The sequence below is a fragment of the Leuciscus leuciscus genome (genome assembly GCF_965113295.1).
Source record: "Leuciscus leuciscus genome assembly, chromosome: 2".
Taxonomy (NCBI): domain Eukaryota; kingdom Metazoa; phylum Chordata; class Actinopteri; order Cypriniformes; family Leuciscidae; genus Leuciscus; species Leuciscus leuciscus.
Window position 1 is genome coordinate 14,304,191 of NC_138726.1, and position 13,921 is coordinate 14,318,111.

Below are 13,921 nucleotides of genomic sequence, written 5' to 3' on the forward strand. Positions count from 1 at the left end.
TAGTAAACTAAAATATACTTTTATGTAAATTCTTTTGAAACTTGTATGTCATATGTTTAAATATATTAACTTATTTTGAATAACACATTAACATTATAATGGTTAAATTATAAACAATAAAATATATTACAACTGTACATTCATTAGAATTAAGTTCATATTTAACATATTGGGCCCTATTTTAACGATCTGAAACGCAAGTGTCAAGCGCAAAGCGCAAGTAACTTTGTGGGCGGGTCTCGGCGCTGTTGCTATTTTCCCGGCGGGATAAATGCCTCTTGCGCCAGGCGCAAATCTAAAATGGGTTGGTCTGAAGTAGCTTCATTATTCATAGGTGTGGTTTGGGCGTAACGTGAAATAAACCAATCAGAGCGTCATCTCACATTCCCTTTAAGAGCAGAGGCGCTTTTTCCATAGCGGATTGCTATTGTAACGGCGGATTTGCCAGGCGCGCGTTCACAGCCAAGGACAGCAACGCTCTCGTCACGGCCGTAAAAGAGAGAAGTTACATTGAAATGGAGAAACCCATCCAAATTAACTTCGGTTAAACAGGCGTATAATAATTTGGGTAAATGTGTAAGCTAGATGTATGCTTTTATAATAGATTGTCTATCTATCTATCTATCTATCTATCTATCTATCGTAATAATGTATGATTTGCAAAAATGAAAACTGCTGCTTCTGTGTAGATGAGAGAATTAAAGTGTATGCGCGTTGTGCACATTGATTATGACCAAGCATGCACCCTTAAAATAGCATATGAATAACATGCGCAACGCGCCACTGACTTTAAACTATTTTTTCCTGGTTAGTGGCGGAATTGTTTTCTAAACCTGCAAAATAGCATGAAGGAACGTTTGCGCCGGAACACGCCTCCTCTTTGCGCTGAACCGCCCCCGGGAGCGCAAGTGTATTTCCTAACTTACCGACGTGCTTCTGTGGAGGGAAAAGTCCGCTTTGCGCGGGTGCAAAATAGGAATGATACATGCGTCGGTGTACAAAGTCACTTGCGCTGGGTGCAAGATAGGGCCCATAATGTATTATGTCAGATGCACAATAGTCACACATGACACAAAGGACAAACACAACGCGTAAATCTTGTTTATTTTTGTCTAATTCAAATTCTGATATATCTTAACCTTTAAAACAACCTATGGACAATTTTTTTCAGACTTGGAAAGGCAGATATTGAGTGTGGTGCACAGCCTTATCCAGTCTTCACAAATCTGAAAAAAGAATAATATTTAGGCTATTAGATAGCTAGCTAGGCTAGTCTATCTAACGATGTACTAAATCTAACTATCAAACCACAGCAAATACTTGCCTAATATAGGTAAAAAGTAATTAAGTAATCAAGTAAGCAGTCAGTAATAAAATAAGAATAAAGAATCAAATGACAATAGGAAAAATAAATACAATACAAAGATACATATACAACCAGTACTTTAAGTACTGTTGTTTTCTTTCTTTTTTTGTTGTTGTGTGATTAACATTAATGACACAGACAGCAGTGGGTATATTATATGTATATAGCAGGTATATATAATATATATGAATTTGCAGGGGGGGGGTTCTTTTCTTTTTTTCTTTTTTTTTTCGGGAAAGTTCTAAGCATGTGTGTATTTGACTGACACACTTGACATCTCTTTTCCCGGGCCTCCAGCTTCTCTTCAACTCCTTGATCTGCCGTCCTCAGACTCACCACACACTTTACAGTAAACGCTCGTCGACTCCAGTAAATCATCATTTGGCCGTCCTGTCAGTGTGAAATGCTTCACTTTATCTTAGATATTATCTGCAGTTTCTGCTCGTACTGTTTGTTTCTGGTAGTAACGGCTAGTATATCCAGAAAAGACACTCTAGACCCTGGAAGTCCAGACTATCCAGTAACGTCATACTCATAAAATTAGCACAATCTTTATAACTCTGATTATGATCCCTAACACTTCCTTATCCATCCGAGTGCATTTCATCTGTGGTTTTCATATGCAGCAGGTCCCTTACTGCCATCCGACATCTTTTGAGAAATGAATCACATGCCAATATTGCTGGCAACTGTGAGACATAATGAACTGACGCTGAGGACGATGGCAGTACGACCCTTGATGGGTTACTAGCAGGGTTTGAAATTAACTTTTTCTCTCACCAGCCAGTATAGCTGCTAAATAAAATGAAAAACAAAAACAAATTCTCAGTGACTTTCACTGCACAGAATGGATTCCGTTTTAGTACATTAAAAGCAATGCATTTGAAAGAAATTATACAATGATGTCAGATAGATCAAGCCACTATTTGTATTGGGTAGAAATGTCACAGCAGAAAAAGACAATGTCTGCATTGTTGAAAATAACTAAAAAGCAGTTTTAATATTTTGAATTAGCTTTTATTTTTTATATTTTTAGTTTTCATGTTAATTTTGGCTTAATTTTTAATCACTTTGTTATATGCTTTTGTAATTGTTTTACTTGCTATTAAAAAAAAAGGTCTAATTTTATTTTATTTCCATTTTAGTTTAGTTATAGTTTTTATTTATTTCCAGTTAATCATTTTGGTGATTAAACTTAAACTAGGCAACATTTCAAATTTTCATTTCGTTTATCCACTAATATTTATATTTTATTTTATTTCAGCTTTATTTCAATTTACAGAAATGTTGTTTTAATGTATTAACAGATTGTTTTAGTTTACGATAATAACCCTACCATAAGGACACTGAGATCATGACATTTAAATATTGAATCTAAGCAGCCATAAAAAAAAAATTCTACCTCATTTGATACGTTTCTCTCTGTTTCTCTAAGGTTTTTGTGAATTTTGCGCGGCAGCAGCGTGATGAAGAGGACGGTGTGTTTGAGAATGTTGTGGATCTGAGTGATGAAATGACAACATCAGCAACATAAATCAAACATCAATCAGCAGAAATCAGCAGTTACAGGCACTTTATCACGGTTATTTTTATTTGTGGGCCATCAAGATTTAATGATTTAGTTCAAAACATCCAACCAAAAATAGAGACAAAACCTTCAGAAAAACTCAGGGGACGTTTTTATACAATATTTTTATCCAAAGAATTTATAATGAAATATCTGCTTAATTTGCACTACGTAACATTAAATACTCCATATTTTTACTGAAACATTGAATGACTTATTTCCACAAACATTATATTTTTGTCATATGCTACGAGATTATATATGTAAAATTGCATTGTGTACTGTTGCAATATACTAAAGAACTAATAATTCACACTGTTTTTTTGTCTGTTTTGGGTTTTTTTTTTGGTGATTTTGGGGTTTATTAGAGGAAGAACGGAGAGAAATTTCAGCTTTATTGTCAATTTATTTTCTAGTTGTCAGTTGTACTTATTGAAAGACCATATGCATTGATTTTTTCTTTTGTATCTCAGGATAAAATGTCATGCACTTTAGAGCAGCATTTCCCAACCTTTTCAGTCTTATGTACCCATACTACCACGTCAATAAGGCTCAAGTATATTTATTTTATACTGTAAGTCATATTTTCTGTTTTATAGATTTTTAGGTAACACTTTACAATAAGGCCCCATTAGTTAACGCATTAAGCAACACATTTGCTTAAGTATTTCTGGTAACATTTTAGTTTAGGGGTTCAATTCTCAATTTTAACTATTGCTTATTAGCATGCTATTACTAGGATATTGGCTGTTTATTAGTACTTATAAAGCACATATTAATGTCTTATTCTTCATGACCATATTCAACATATCTTAATCTTACCCAATACCTAAACTTAAAAACTACCTTACTAAAATGTATAATTAGTAATTTGGAGCTTATTGAGGCAAAAATCAGTTAATAGTGATAATTGGACCCCAATCTTAAGTGTTAGTTATCTTAACATTTGTAAAAAAAAAAAAATACAATACTACTGTTCATTGTTAGTTCATGCTAGCTGGTCCATTAAATATTATTAACAGATACAACTTTTGATTTGAATAATGTATTAGTAAATGTTTAAATTAACGGTAACACTTTATATTAAGTATAGTGTAATAAAGTATTTGCAAATCATTTGAAAATAGTTAATTAATAGTTTATAAACTGTAGTTAATACATTAATAGACTATATACAAATATTGAGTTCTTCATTCATTGTCACTGTAACTAACAAAGTGTCAGGATTAGGAGTCGGTTTAGGGGGGAGAATATACAGTATAAAACATTTCTATGGAAAGTCCCTATAATACATGGAAACCCAATGTGTGTGTGTGTGTGTGTGTGTGTGTGTGTGTGTGTGTGTGTGTGTGTGTGTGTGTGTGTGTGTGTGTGTGTGTGTGTGTGTGTGTGTGTGTGTGTGTGTGTGTGTGTGTGTGTGTGTGTGTGTGTGTGTGTGTGTGTGTGTGTGTGCTTTATGTATTTGTAAAAATTTTAACACTGAATATGAATGCAATTAATCTCTAATAAAGGTTGGTTTAAAGCACTTAATGTCATTTTCCCTGATCTAATCTGAAGTGAGAACTATTTACTGTTAATAAGTTGTTAACAAAGCATTAATTACAGGAACAATGATTGAAGAACTCACTATTTCTATATAGTCTATTAATGTTCTGAACTATTAACTAAAGTTTATAAACTATTGATTAACTATAAATAGTTTGCAAATGATTTGTAAGTACTTTATTACACTATACTTATTATACATTAAGTGAGATTAATACATTCTTTAGAAGTATTTCTCATTGTGAGTTCATGTTAACTAATGTAGTTAACTAATGTTACCAAATGGAACCGTATTGTAAAGTGTTACCGGTTTGTACAAGCAATTATCAAAATCAGTTTTGTCCTTTAAGGGTACATGTACCTGTGTTTAGGATTGATTGTTTGACGTGTCTGTAGGAAACACACTTTTTGTAGGACAGAGAGGACTGTGATATATGCAACATAAAATGCAACGAGATTTTTTTTTACGTCAAACACACACAGAAGATATCAGCACTTATCCGCTCTTAATCATGCCATTTATTCTGCATCCATATGATCCTATGAGTCTGCTGCTCAGATCTGTGTTCTTATTGCTTTATGCACTGGCACGCATTAAACATTTGCACACTCTGCAGAGCCTCCGAGTTTCATTTCACGGATTCAACCTTTCCGACTACAGTCATATCCAAAGACACTCACTTCAGCTGTTTCTCTCCATTTCTCACTGTTGTTCTTGAACATCATTTCATTGAAGTTCCACACTATTACAACTTCCAACTAGGAGCTGGTTTATTCCTGTAATGTAGTACCTTTTTACTCTGTAAATAAAATAAAAAATAAAAAAAATGTATATGCCTGTGGTGTATGCCACCAAGAAGAAGAGACTTTGTGAAGTCACTCACACAGGCCTATAATTGCACAAAGAATGTTTGTAGCTCCTGTAAATTGATGTTAAATGTTGAGGTTGCATTTAACTTACCCATTAGTGAGAAAAAGTTCTCTTTTATGTAAAAGCACTCAAGTCTCGACTAGAAGAGAGTTATAAAATTGTATGGGATGGGAATAATATGAAATGAGAGGGGAAACTATTTTAATCCTTTTGTGAGTGAAGTCTCTCAGGGGAATGCAATACAATAAAAATTTGCCAGAGGGATGCGAATGTTTCGCAAGTGAATGAGAAAGCATTAATATATATATAGATTTGTTATTATTATATATATATATATATATATTTTTTTTTTTTTTTTATCTCATATTTTGCAATCACCATATCCCCTTAGGGCTTCCATACAGGTGAGTTTAATGTACATCAGGAAAAAATCTTAATCAAAGCTACAATGTGTAATTTTTTCACACTAAACTACATTTGAGTGTGTTATAATGTTATTCTATGTGTTAGTTTGTCTGTATGAGACTAGCATAACATACTGCTGATAATATTCTAACATTTCATTATGTTGAGCTATATAACATTGATTAGTTTTATGTATATTTGCTCACCTGTCTAATAAAGTACATACAAGGGTGGCGTGCGTCTCTGTCAAGTCGAAGTTTGTCACGGACGTGGAGCTCTCGGCATCTCGAAAACGCCACGCTGATATTGATCCTCGTTTTATTTCTCCTTTTGTCCAAAGTCTGCTTGCCATGGTCCATAATGTTTGAACGAAACAACAGCGTGAGCATTACGCAGTTGTCCTTGTCTGTCGCCATGGTTACTATGGCAGTACAAGCGGAAACAGGCTCTGGCGGAAACCAGGGATAACGCGGATATTACATCATTGACAGGCGACAAGTGAACGGAGTCAGATACAAGCCATTAATCAAAATTGGAATTTCTCTGAAATTAAAAATCTTTGGGAACTTTTGGGAATCTTACATATTGTAGCTTTAATTAGAAGAGAATCCCCAAAAAGTGTATGATTTTTGTAAATGCCCTCTACACAGAGATGTGTAGTTTTCATGTACAATTAACAGAATGTAATTATATGCAAATGCAGTGTTGATGCATTAAGTTTGTCAAATAATATTCAGGAACTTTGGGGTCTTGCATTTTCAGTATTTCTTCTATTGTCAAGAGCCCAGGTGTACGGAGCCCCTAAGGGGGCATGGTAGTGTGTGTGTGTGTGTGTGTGTGTGTGTGTGTGTGTGTATGTAAATGTATATATATTTTATATATTTATTATTTATATATAGGTTTGCTTTCAAGGGAACTCACGCTGCGTCGATTGACGCTGAGGGAACGCTTTGCATGATCACGTCTTGAAGCACATGTGAAATCAGTCCAATAGTGCGTCAGAACGTCAGAGGCGGGTGACATCACGAACCAGGAAACTATAAAGCCTGCCCAAAATAGAGCAGCGCTAGCTTCTGTGTCTTCAGTAACGTTAAGTGTGAAACTGTCTCTGTCTATTTGGTGTTGTATTGCCTATATATATATATATATATAAGACTATGGCAAGCAAGCATCAATTTAGATTGTGTGTGCACCCCTGCCCCCGTTATTCAACAGGTGGGGACACACACATTCTTTGTGTAGCTTGTTTGGATGAGGAGCAAGCACAATCAGCGCTCGTGAGCACTGTCATGTGCTTCCCATGCGGATGCTCCAATCCCGCCTGGCGTTCTTTCGTTAGGACGCTCAGGCTTGTGTTCCCCAGGGCTCGGGTCCCGCTGTTGCCGACTTCAGACTTGGGGTTCGCAAATGGATCTATCAACAGGGTTAGAGAAGGGCCCAGCCTTATATCTACCTTCACCTGATAGATCTAGCGCCTTCTCTCAGGGTCCGGAAGCACGCGTTGCGGTTACCCAACTGAGGCACCAATACTGCAGCTATCTAGTTCTGAGGAACTAGATGTTGTCAGTATTGAAGCAGGAAATACTGAGCATCTTCCCTAAAGGCATCCTTAGTGAGTAAGGCTTACTCAGCTGCTGGTCAGGCTGCAGCATGCTTACACACTATGTTGCTGCTGCAGGCCTACCAGGCTGAGTTATTAGGAGATATGGATGAGGGCAGGGGTATAGACAGATTTATCTCTCAGGGCCACCAAGGAGACTCTCAGTGGCCACTGAGAGGCATCTATGGCTCAACCTGAGCAATATAAAGGAGAAAGATAAAACCTTCCTTATGGATGCACCCGTCACTTTGCCTGGATGCACCCGTCACAAGAGCTTTGCCTCTTCGACAAAGCTGTTAACTCCAAACAGCCAAACAGACGGCTGCATTCCAAAAACTCCTCCCCCGCCACTCTCATGTCTCCGGGGCTGCTGAGCGGGAGCAGCCCCAAACATCTAAAGCCAGCTCCTCACACCGTGCCACACAAAAACAGAGCGTAGCTTCCCGTGCTCTCAACCGCAGCCTTCAAAGGGTAAGACGGATCTGAAGACCGTCCTTATTTCCAAGAAGGCTGCGGGGAAAATGTCTTGATGCCCGAGGAGTCAGGCCAATGAGGGCAGTCTCCGCCGAAGTTAAGGAATTAACACCTCATTATACAGGGCCCACTGCCCTTCGGTGCCCTCAGGGGACTGTTATGCTATCCCTGCCAGCTCGTGTGTTTCAGGGCGCAGCGGTCTCCGGCGACCACATATCTCAGGGTCCACCCGGAAATGTAGTGGTCCTGGGATGCCCACCCTGTCCGAGGAGGGTCCTAGAGCAGTCAGTTCGGTCGTTCCCTGCCGGTTCGCTGTTACAGGGCGCCGGGCTGATTGTGCAACAAAAACCAGAAGCCAGTCTCGAGAGGCTGGTACCTCTAGTAGAATTTTTGGCAGCGTGGAAGCTACTGCCAAATGTTCCTCATTGGGTCCTGCAGACCATAGAAAAGGGTTATCAAATACAGTTCGGGTCTCCCCCGCCCAGGTTTATGGGGGTCCTATCCACCGTGGTGGGCCCCGATCAGGTTCTGGTAATGGAACAAGAAGTGAAAACGTGCCTCTAGTATGCCTCTAGTATGCGTGCCTCTAGTATGCAGGACCAGCGGGCAGCATACTAGAGGCACGCAGCTCGCAAGTGGTTTTCTCTAGAATACCTTGTTCTCCTGATATTTCAGTGCTGTATTTTAGTCAAGGTAAGGCCATCTTCGATTCTCTTGTTATTTTGTAATTTTAATTTCACATAATCCTGTATTTCAGTTAGACGCATTGGCACTTTAGAGAAATAGCCGCGAATGAAACAAATGTAAATGTTTATAGCAATCTAATTTGCACGTAACTTAAGCCCTTGCACCTAGCACTTTAGATTTGACACATTTTGGCGTTATTGACTTAATTGCCCGACCGAAACAGCATCTGTAAGAATTGATAGATATAAATAGAAGGGCTTCAGATCACTTCAATAGGACCAGCGGGCAGCATACTAGAGGCACGCAGCTCGCAAGTGGTTTTCTCTAGAATACCTTGTTCTCCTGATATTTCAGTGCTGTATTTTAGTCAAGGTAAGGCCATCTTCGATTCTCTTGTTATTTTGTAATTTTAATTTCACATAATCCTGTATTTCAGTTAGACGCATTGGCACTTTAGAGAAATAGCCGCGAATGAAACAAATGTAAATGTTTATAGCAATCTAATTTGCACGTAACTTAAGCCCTTGCACCTAGCACTTTAGATTTGACACATTTTGGCGTTATTGACTTAATTGCCCGACCGAAACAGCATCTGTAAGAATTGATAGATATAAATAGAAGGGCTTCAGATCACTTCAATAGGACCAGCGGGCAGCATACTAGAGGCACGCAGCTCGCAAGTGGTTTTCTCTAGAATACCTTGTTCTCCTGATATTTCAGTGCTGTATTTTAGTCAAGGTAAGGCCATCTTCGATTCTCTTGTTATTTTGTAATTTTAATTTCACATAATCCTGTATTTCAGTTAGACGCATTGGCACTTTAGAGAAATAGCCGCGAATGAAACAAATGTAAATGTTTATAGCAATCTAATTTGCACGTAACTTAAGCCCTTGCACCTAGCACTTTAGATTTGACACATTTTGGCGTTATTGACTTAATTGCCCGACCGAAACAGCATCTGTAAGAATTGATAGATATAAATAGAAGGGCTTCAGATCACTTCAATAGGACCAGCGGGCAGCATACTAGAGGCACGCAGCTCGCAAGTGGTTTTCTCTAGAATACCTTGTTCTCCTGATATTTCAGTGCTGTATTTTAGTCAAGGTAAGGCCATCTTCGATTCTCTTGTTATTTTGTCATTTTAATTTCACATAAACCTGTATTTCAGTTAGACGCATTGGCACTTTAGAGAAATAGCCGCGAATGAAACAAATGTAAATGTTTATAGCAATCTAATTTGCACGTAACTTAAGCCCTTGCACCTAGCACTTTAGATTTGACACATTTTGGCGTTATTGACTTAATTGCCCGACCGAAACAGCATCTGTAAGAATTGATAGATATAAATAGAAGGGCTTCAGATCACTTCAATAGGACCAGCGGGCAGCATACTAGAGGCACGCAGCTCGCAAGTGGTTTTCTCTAGAATACCTTGTTCTCCTGATATTTCAGTGCTGTATTTTAGTCAAGGTAAGGCCATCTTCGATTCTCTTGTTATTTTGTAATTTTAATTTCACATAAACCTGTATTTCAGTTAGACGCATTGGCACTTTAGAGAAATAGCCGCGAATGAAACAAATGTAAATGTTCATAGCAATCTAATTTGCACGTAACTTAAGCCCTTGCACCTAGCACTTTAGATTTGACACATTTTGGCGTTATTGACTTAATTGCCCGACCGAAACAGCTGTACTCACTCAAGCGGTGAGAGCATTATCTGTATATCTGTGTAATTTGCACGCTGCCGCGGAAGCGACAGCGGAAGCATTCAGCTCTCGTGTTCAGCCTCCTCGTGTGAAGACCGACTCGGGTAAAGACCAGCGACTCTACCTGCGCGACTCCACCGAGCAAGGACACCAGAAAGGCACTTACGTATCTCCTCTTCCCTTCTTTCTTCCTCTACTTAACTTATTGTTCACCTTAATCAACATGTGCTTTCAATACATTCCTGTTATCTCTGGGCGACGTCCTTTCATCACGCACAATAGACAGCGCAATACTGCCAATCTGCGTCCCATCCTCACATCCTCACATACTCCTCTCTCTCTTTCCGTGGGTCTATGGAATTGTCAGTCAGCAGTCAATAAAGCTGACTTCATTCCAGCCTTTGCATCTCATTCTACTCTTAGTATCTTGGGCCTGACTGAGACCTGGATTCGTCCAGAAAACTCAGCAACCCCTGCTGCTCTCTCTAGCAATTTCTCCTTCTCCCACTCCCCTCGCCAGTCTGGGAGAGGTGGGGGTACATGGCTTCTCGTTTCTAACAATTGCAAATACTCCACGCTCTCTTCTCTATGCAACAACAACTCATTTGAATATCATGCTATTACACTTACAACTCCCATTAAAATCCATATTGTAGTCATTTATCGCCCCCCAGGTCAGCTGGGTAACTTTGTAGATGAGCTGGATGTGCTGCTGTCCACTTTCCCTGAGGACGGCACCCCACTTCTAGTCTTCGGTGACTTCAACATTCATCTCGAAAAGCCACATGCAACAGACTTCACCTCTCTCCTAGCCTCTTTCGATCTCAAACGACTCATCACCACAGCTACTCACAAATCAGGCAACCAACTGGACCTGGTTTACACACGCAACTGCACCACAGAAAACATCCTGGTGACACCTCTCCACGTTTCAGATCATTTCCTCATTACTTTCAGTCTACAACTCTCTACCCCTGCACCACCACCCCCACCACCAGTCACTTTCAGACGAAACCTGCGCTCACTTTCCCCCTCCCATCTTTCCTCTGCCGTGTCATCCTCTCTTCCCCCACCCTCACAATTCTCATCTCTGGATGTGAATACCGCAACGGACACCTTATGCTCCACTCTAATCTCTTCTCTAGACATTATCTGCCCTCTCTCCTCCAGGCCTGCACGCGCTACTCCCTCTAACCCCTGGTTATCTGAGGTTCTTCGGGAACACCGGACCAAACTCAGGGCAGCGGAGAGGAAATGGCACAAATCAAAAGACGCATCTGACCTGAGTATGTATCAATCTCTCCTCTCCTCCTTTTCTGTTGATGTTCATGCTGCAAAATCTTCATACTTCCACAACAAGATCAACAGCTCCTCCAACACACGATTACTCTTCAAGACATTCAACTCTCTCCTCTGTCCACCTCCACCACCACCCGCCTCCTCCTTAACTGCTGACGATTTTGCGCACTTCTTCACCAACAAAACAACAGCTATCAGCAGTCAGTTCTCAGCTCCACACACACAGGAACCCAGACCGACCCCTTCCACAGCCAATACCCCTCTGTCCTCCTTTTCTTCGCTAACCGAGGAAGAAGTATCTACACTTCTCCTCTCCAGTCACCCTACCACCTGCCCGCTTGACCCCATCCCCTCACACCTTCTACAAGCCATCTCTCCCACACTTCTACCATCACTCACACACATCATCAACTCATCCCTCCATACTGGCACCTTCCCTACAGCATTCAAGCAGGCTCGGGTTACTCCACTGCTGAAAAAAACAACGCTAAACACATCATTTGTAGAGAATTACAGACCTATCTCTCTCCTACCATTCATTGCGAAGACACTTGAAAGAGCTGTCTTCAACCAACTAACATCCTTCTTGTCTCTAAACAACCAGCTGGATGTCAACCAATCTGGCTTCAAGAAAGGACATTCAACTGAGACTGGATTACTGTCAGTCACAGAAGCCCTACGGATCGCAAAAGCTGCTTCCAAATCTTCAGTCCTCATTCTCCTGGATCTGTCTGCTGCCTTCGACACGGTGAATCATCAGATCCTTATGTCCACCCTCTCATCACTGGGCATCACAGGAACTTCACTCCACTGGTTTGAGTCCTATCTCACAGGTAGGTCCTTCAAGGTCGCATGGAGAGGTGAGGTATCCAGAGCACATCAGCTGACCACAGGTGTTCCCCAGGGTTCAGTTCTTGGTCCCCTCCTCTTCTCCATCTACACCACATCACTGGGACACATCATACAGGCACACGGTTTTTCCTACCACTGCTATGCTGATGACACGCAGCTCTTCCTCTCCTTTCAACCAGATGATCCCACTGTAGCTGCACGGGTCTCAAGCTGTCTGGCGGACATCTCCACATGGATGAAGGAACATCACCTGCAGCTCAACCTGGCAAAGACTGAGCTTCTAGTCCTCCCTGCCAATCCATCTCTACAGCACGACTTCACCATCCAGCTAGAGTCATCATTAATCACCCCATCAAGATCGGTCAGAAATCTTGGAGTAACGTTTGATGACCAGCTGACCTTCACAGATCACATTTCAAAGACAGCTCGATCATGCAGGTTTGCACTGCACAACATCAGGAAGATCAGGCCTTTTCTAACTGAGCATGCAACACAACTTATCGTCCAGGCCCTGGTCATCTCTAGGCTTGACTACTGCAATGCTCTTCTGGCTGGACTTCCAGCATGTGCAACCAAACCCCTACAGATGATCCAGAATGCTGCAGCTCGGCTTGTCTTCAACGAGCCCAAGAGGGCCCACGTCACTCCTCTGTTCATCTCTCTGCACTGGCTACCTCTCGCTGCTCGCATCAAGTTCAAGGCACTGACGCTTGCTTACAGAACTATCACAGGCTCAGCTCCCTCCTACTTTCACTCACTCCTACGAGTCTACATCCCTACCAGACACCTACGATCGGTCAACGAGCGACGTCTCGTGGTTCCATCACAGAAAGCCACAAAATCACTTTCCAGAACATTCTCATTCACAGTTCCATGCTGGTGGAACGCTCTCCCCACCCTCATCTGGAATGCAGAATCCCTGACAACATTCAAAAGACAGCTGAAAACCAATCTCTTCCGTGAGCACTTTACCTTATAAAAAAAAAAAAAAAAAAAAATTCCTTTCCCTTTGAAACATCACTTATCAGGCTTATGCTACTCTGAATAATACCTGAACTTCGTATTTTGAGCACTTCTTGCGTTGTTGTTGCTTTTGCCTCTTTATGATGACTCGCTGAATTCAGTCCTAATTTGTAAGTCGCTTTGGACAAAGGCGTCTGCTAAATGACTAAATGTAAATGTAAATGTAAATGTAAAACCCTGTTAGAGAAAGGGTCCATAGAATATGCACTACAGCCGGGTTCTACAGCCGGAATTTCATAGTTCCAAAGAAGGATGGGGGGTTGCGTCCCATTTTGGATCTTCGAGTTCTGAACAAGTCAGTCATGCAACTAAAGTTCAAAATGTTAACACTGAGACAAATCGTACCACAGATCAGATCCGAGGACTGGTTTGTCACAATAGATCTCAAGGATGCATACTTCCATATATCCATCCTTCCATACCACAGGAAGTTCCTGAGGTTCGCTTTCAGGGGCAAAGCTTACCAACATCGAGTTCTTCCATTCAGCCTAGCACTATCACCCCACACTTTCACAAAATGCGTCCA

General features: G+C 40.6%; 2 protein-coding genes across 7 annotated transcripts in view; both read left to right on the forward strand.

The window, feature by feature from the left end:
- The window catches only part of LOC309484733 (phospholipid-transporting ATPase ABCA1), a 320,137-nt gene extending 315,045 nt beyond the window's left edge, over window positions 1-5,092 (forward strand). For both annotated transcript variants that reach the window (XM_082151085.1, XM_082151084.1), the window contains exon 50: window positions 2,802-5,092. In XM_082151085.1, coding sequence (XP_082007211.1) covers window positions 2,802-2,900 — 99 coding nt within the window. In that variant the 3' untranslated portion in view covers window positions 2,901-5,092. The remainder of the gene's footprint in view (window positions 1-2,801) is intronic.
- A 3,338-nt stretch (window positions 5,093-8,430) lies between these two features.
- LOC309485094 (uncharacterized protein) lies at window positions 8,431-13,570 on the forward strand. Of its 5 annotated transcripts, none has more exons than XM_082151708.1 (4): window positions 8,431-9,619; window positions 9,790-9,985; window positions 10,156-12,353; window positions 12,552-13,570. In XM_082151708.1, exons 3-4 carry the CDS (start codon window positions 10,445-10,447, stop codon window positions 13,349-13,351), a joined length of 2,709 nt encoding a protein of 902 aa, XP_082007834.1. In that variant the 5' UTR covers window positions 8,431-9,619; window positions 9,790-9,985; window positions 10,156-10,444; the 3' UTR covers window positions 13,352-13,570. The 5 variants fall into 5 exon arrangements, with proteins under 5 accessions (XP_082007834.1, XP_082007831.1, XP_082007832.1 ...); XM_082151705.1 differs by having other exon boundaries at window positions 8,431-9,253; window positions 9,424-9,619; window positions 10,156-13,570; XM_082151706.1 differs by having other exon boundaries at window positions 8,431-8,887; window positions 9,058-9,619; window positions 10,156-13,570.
- The last annotated feature ends 351 nt before the right edge of the window (window positions 13,571-13,921 follow it).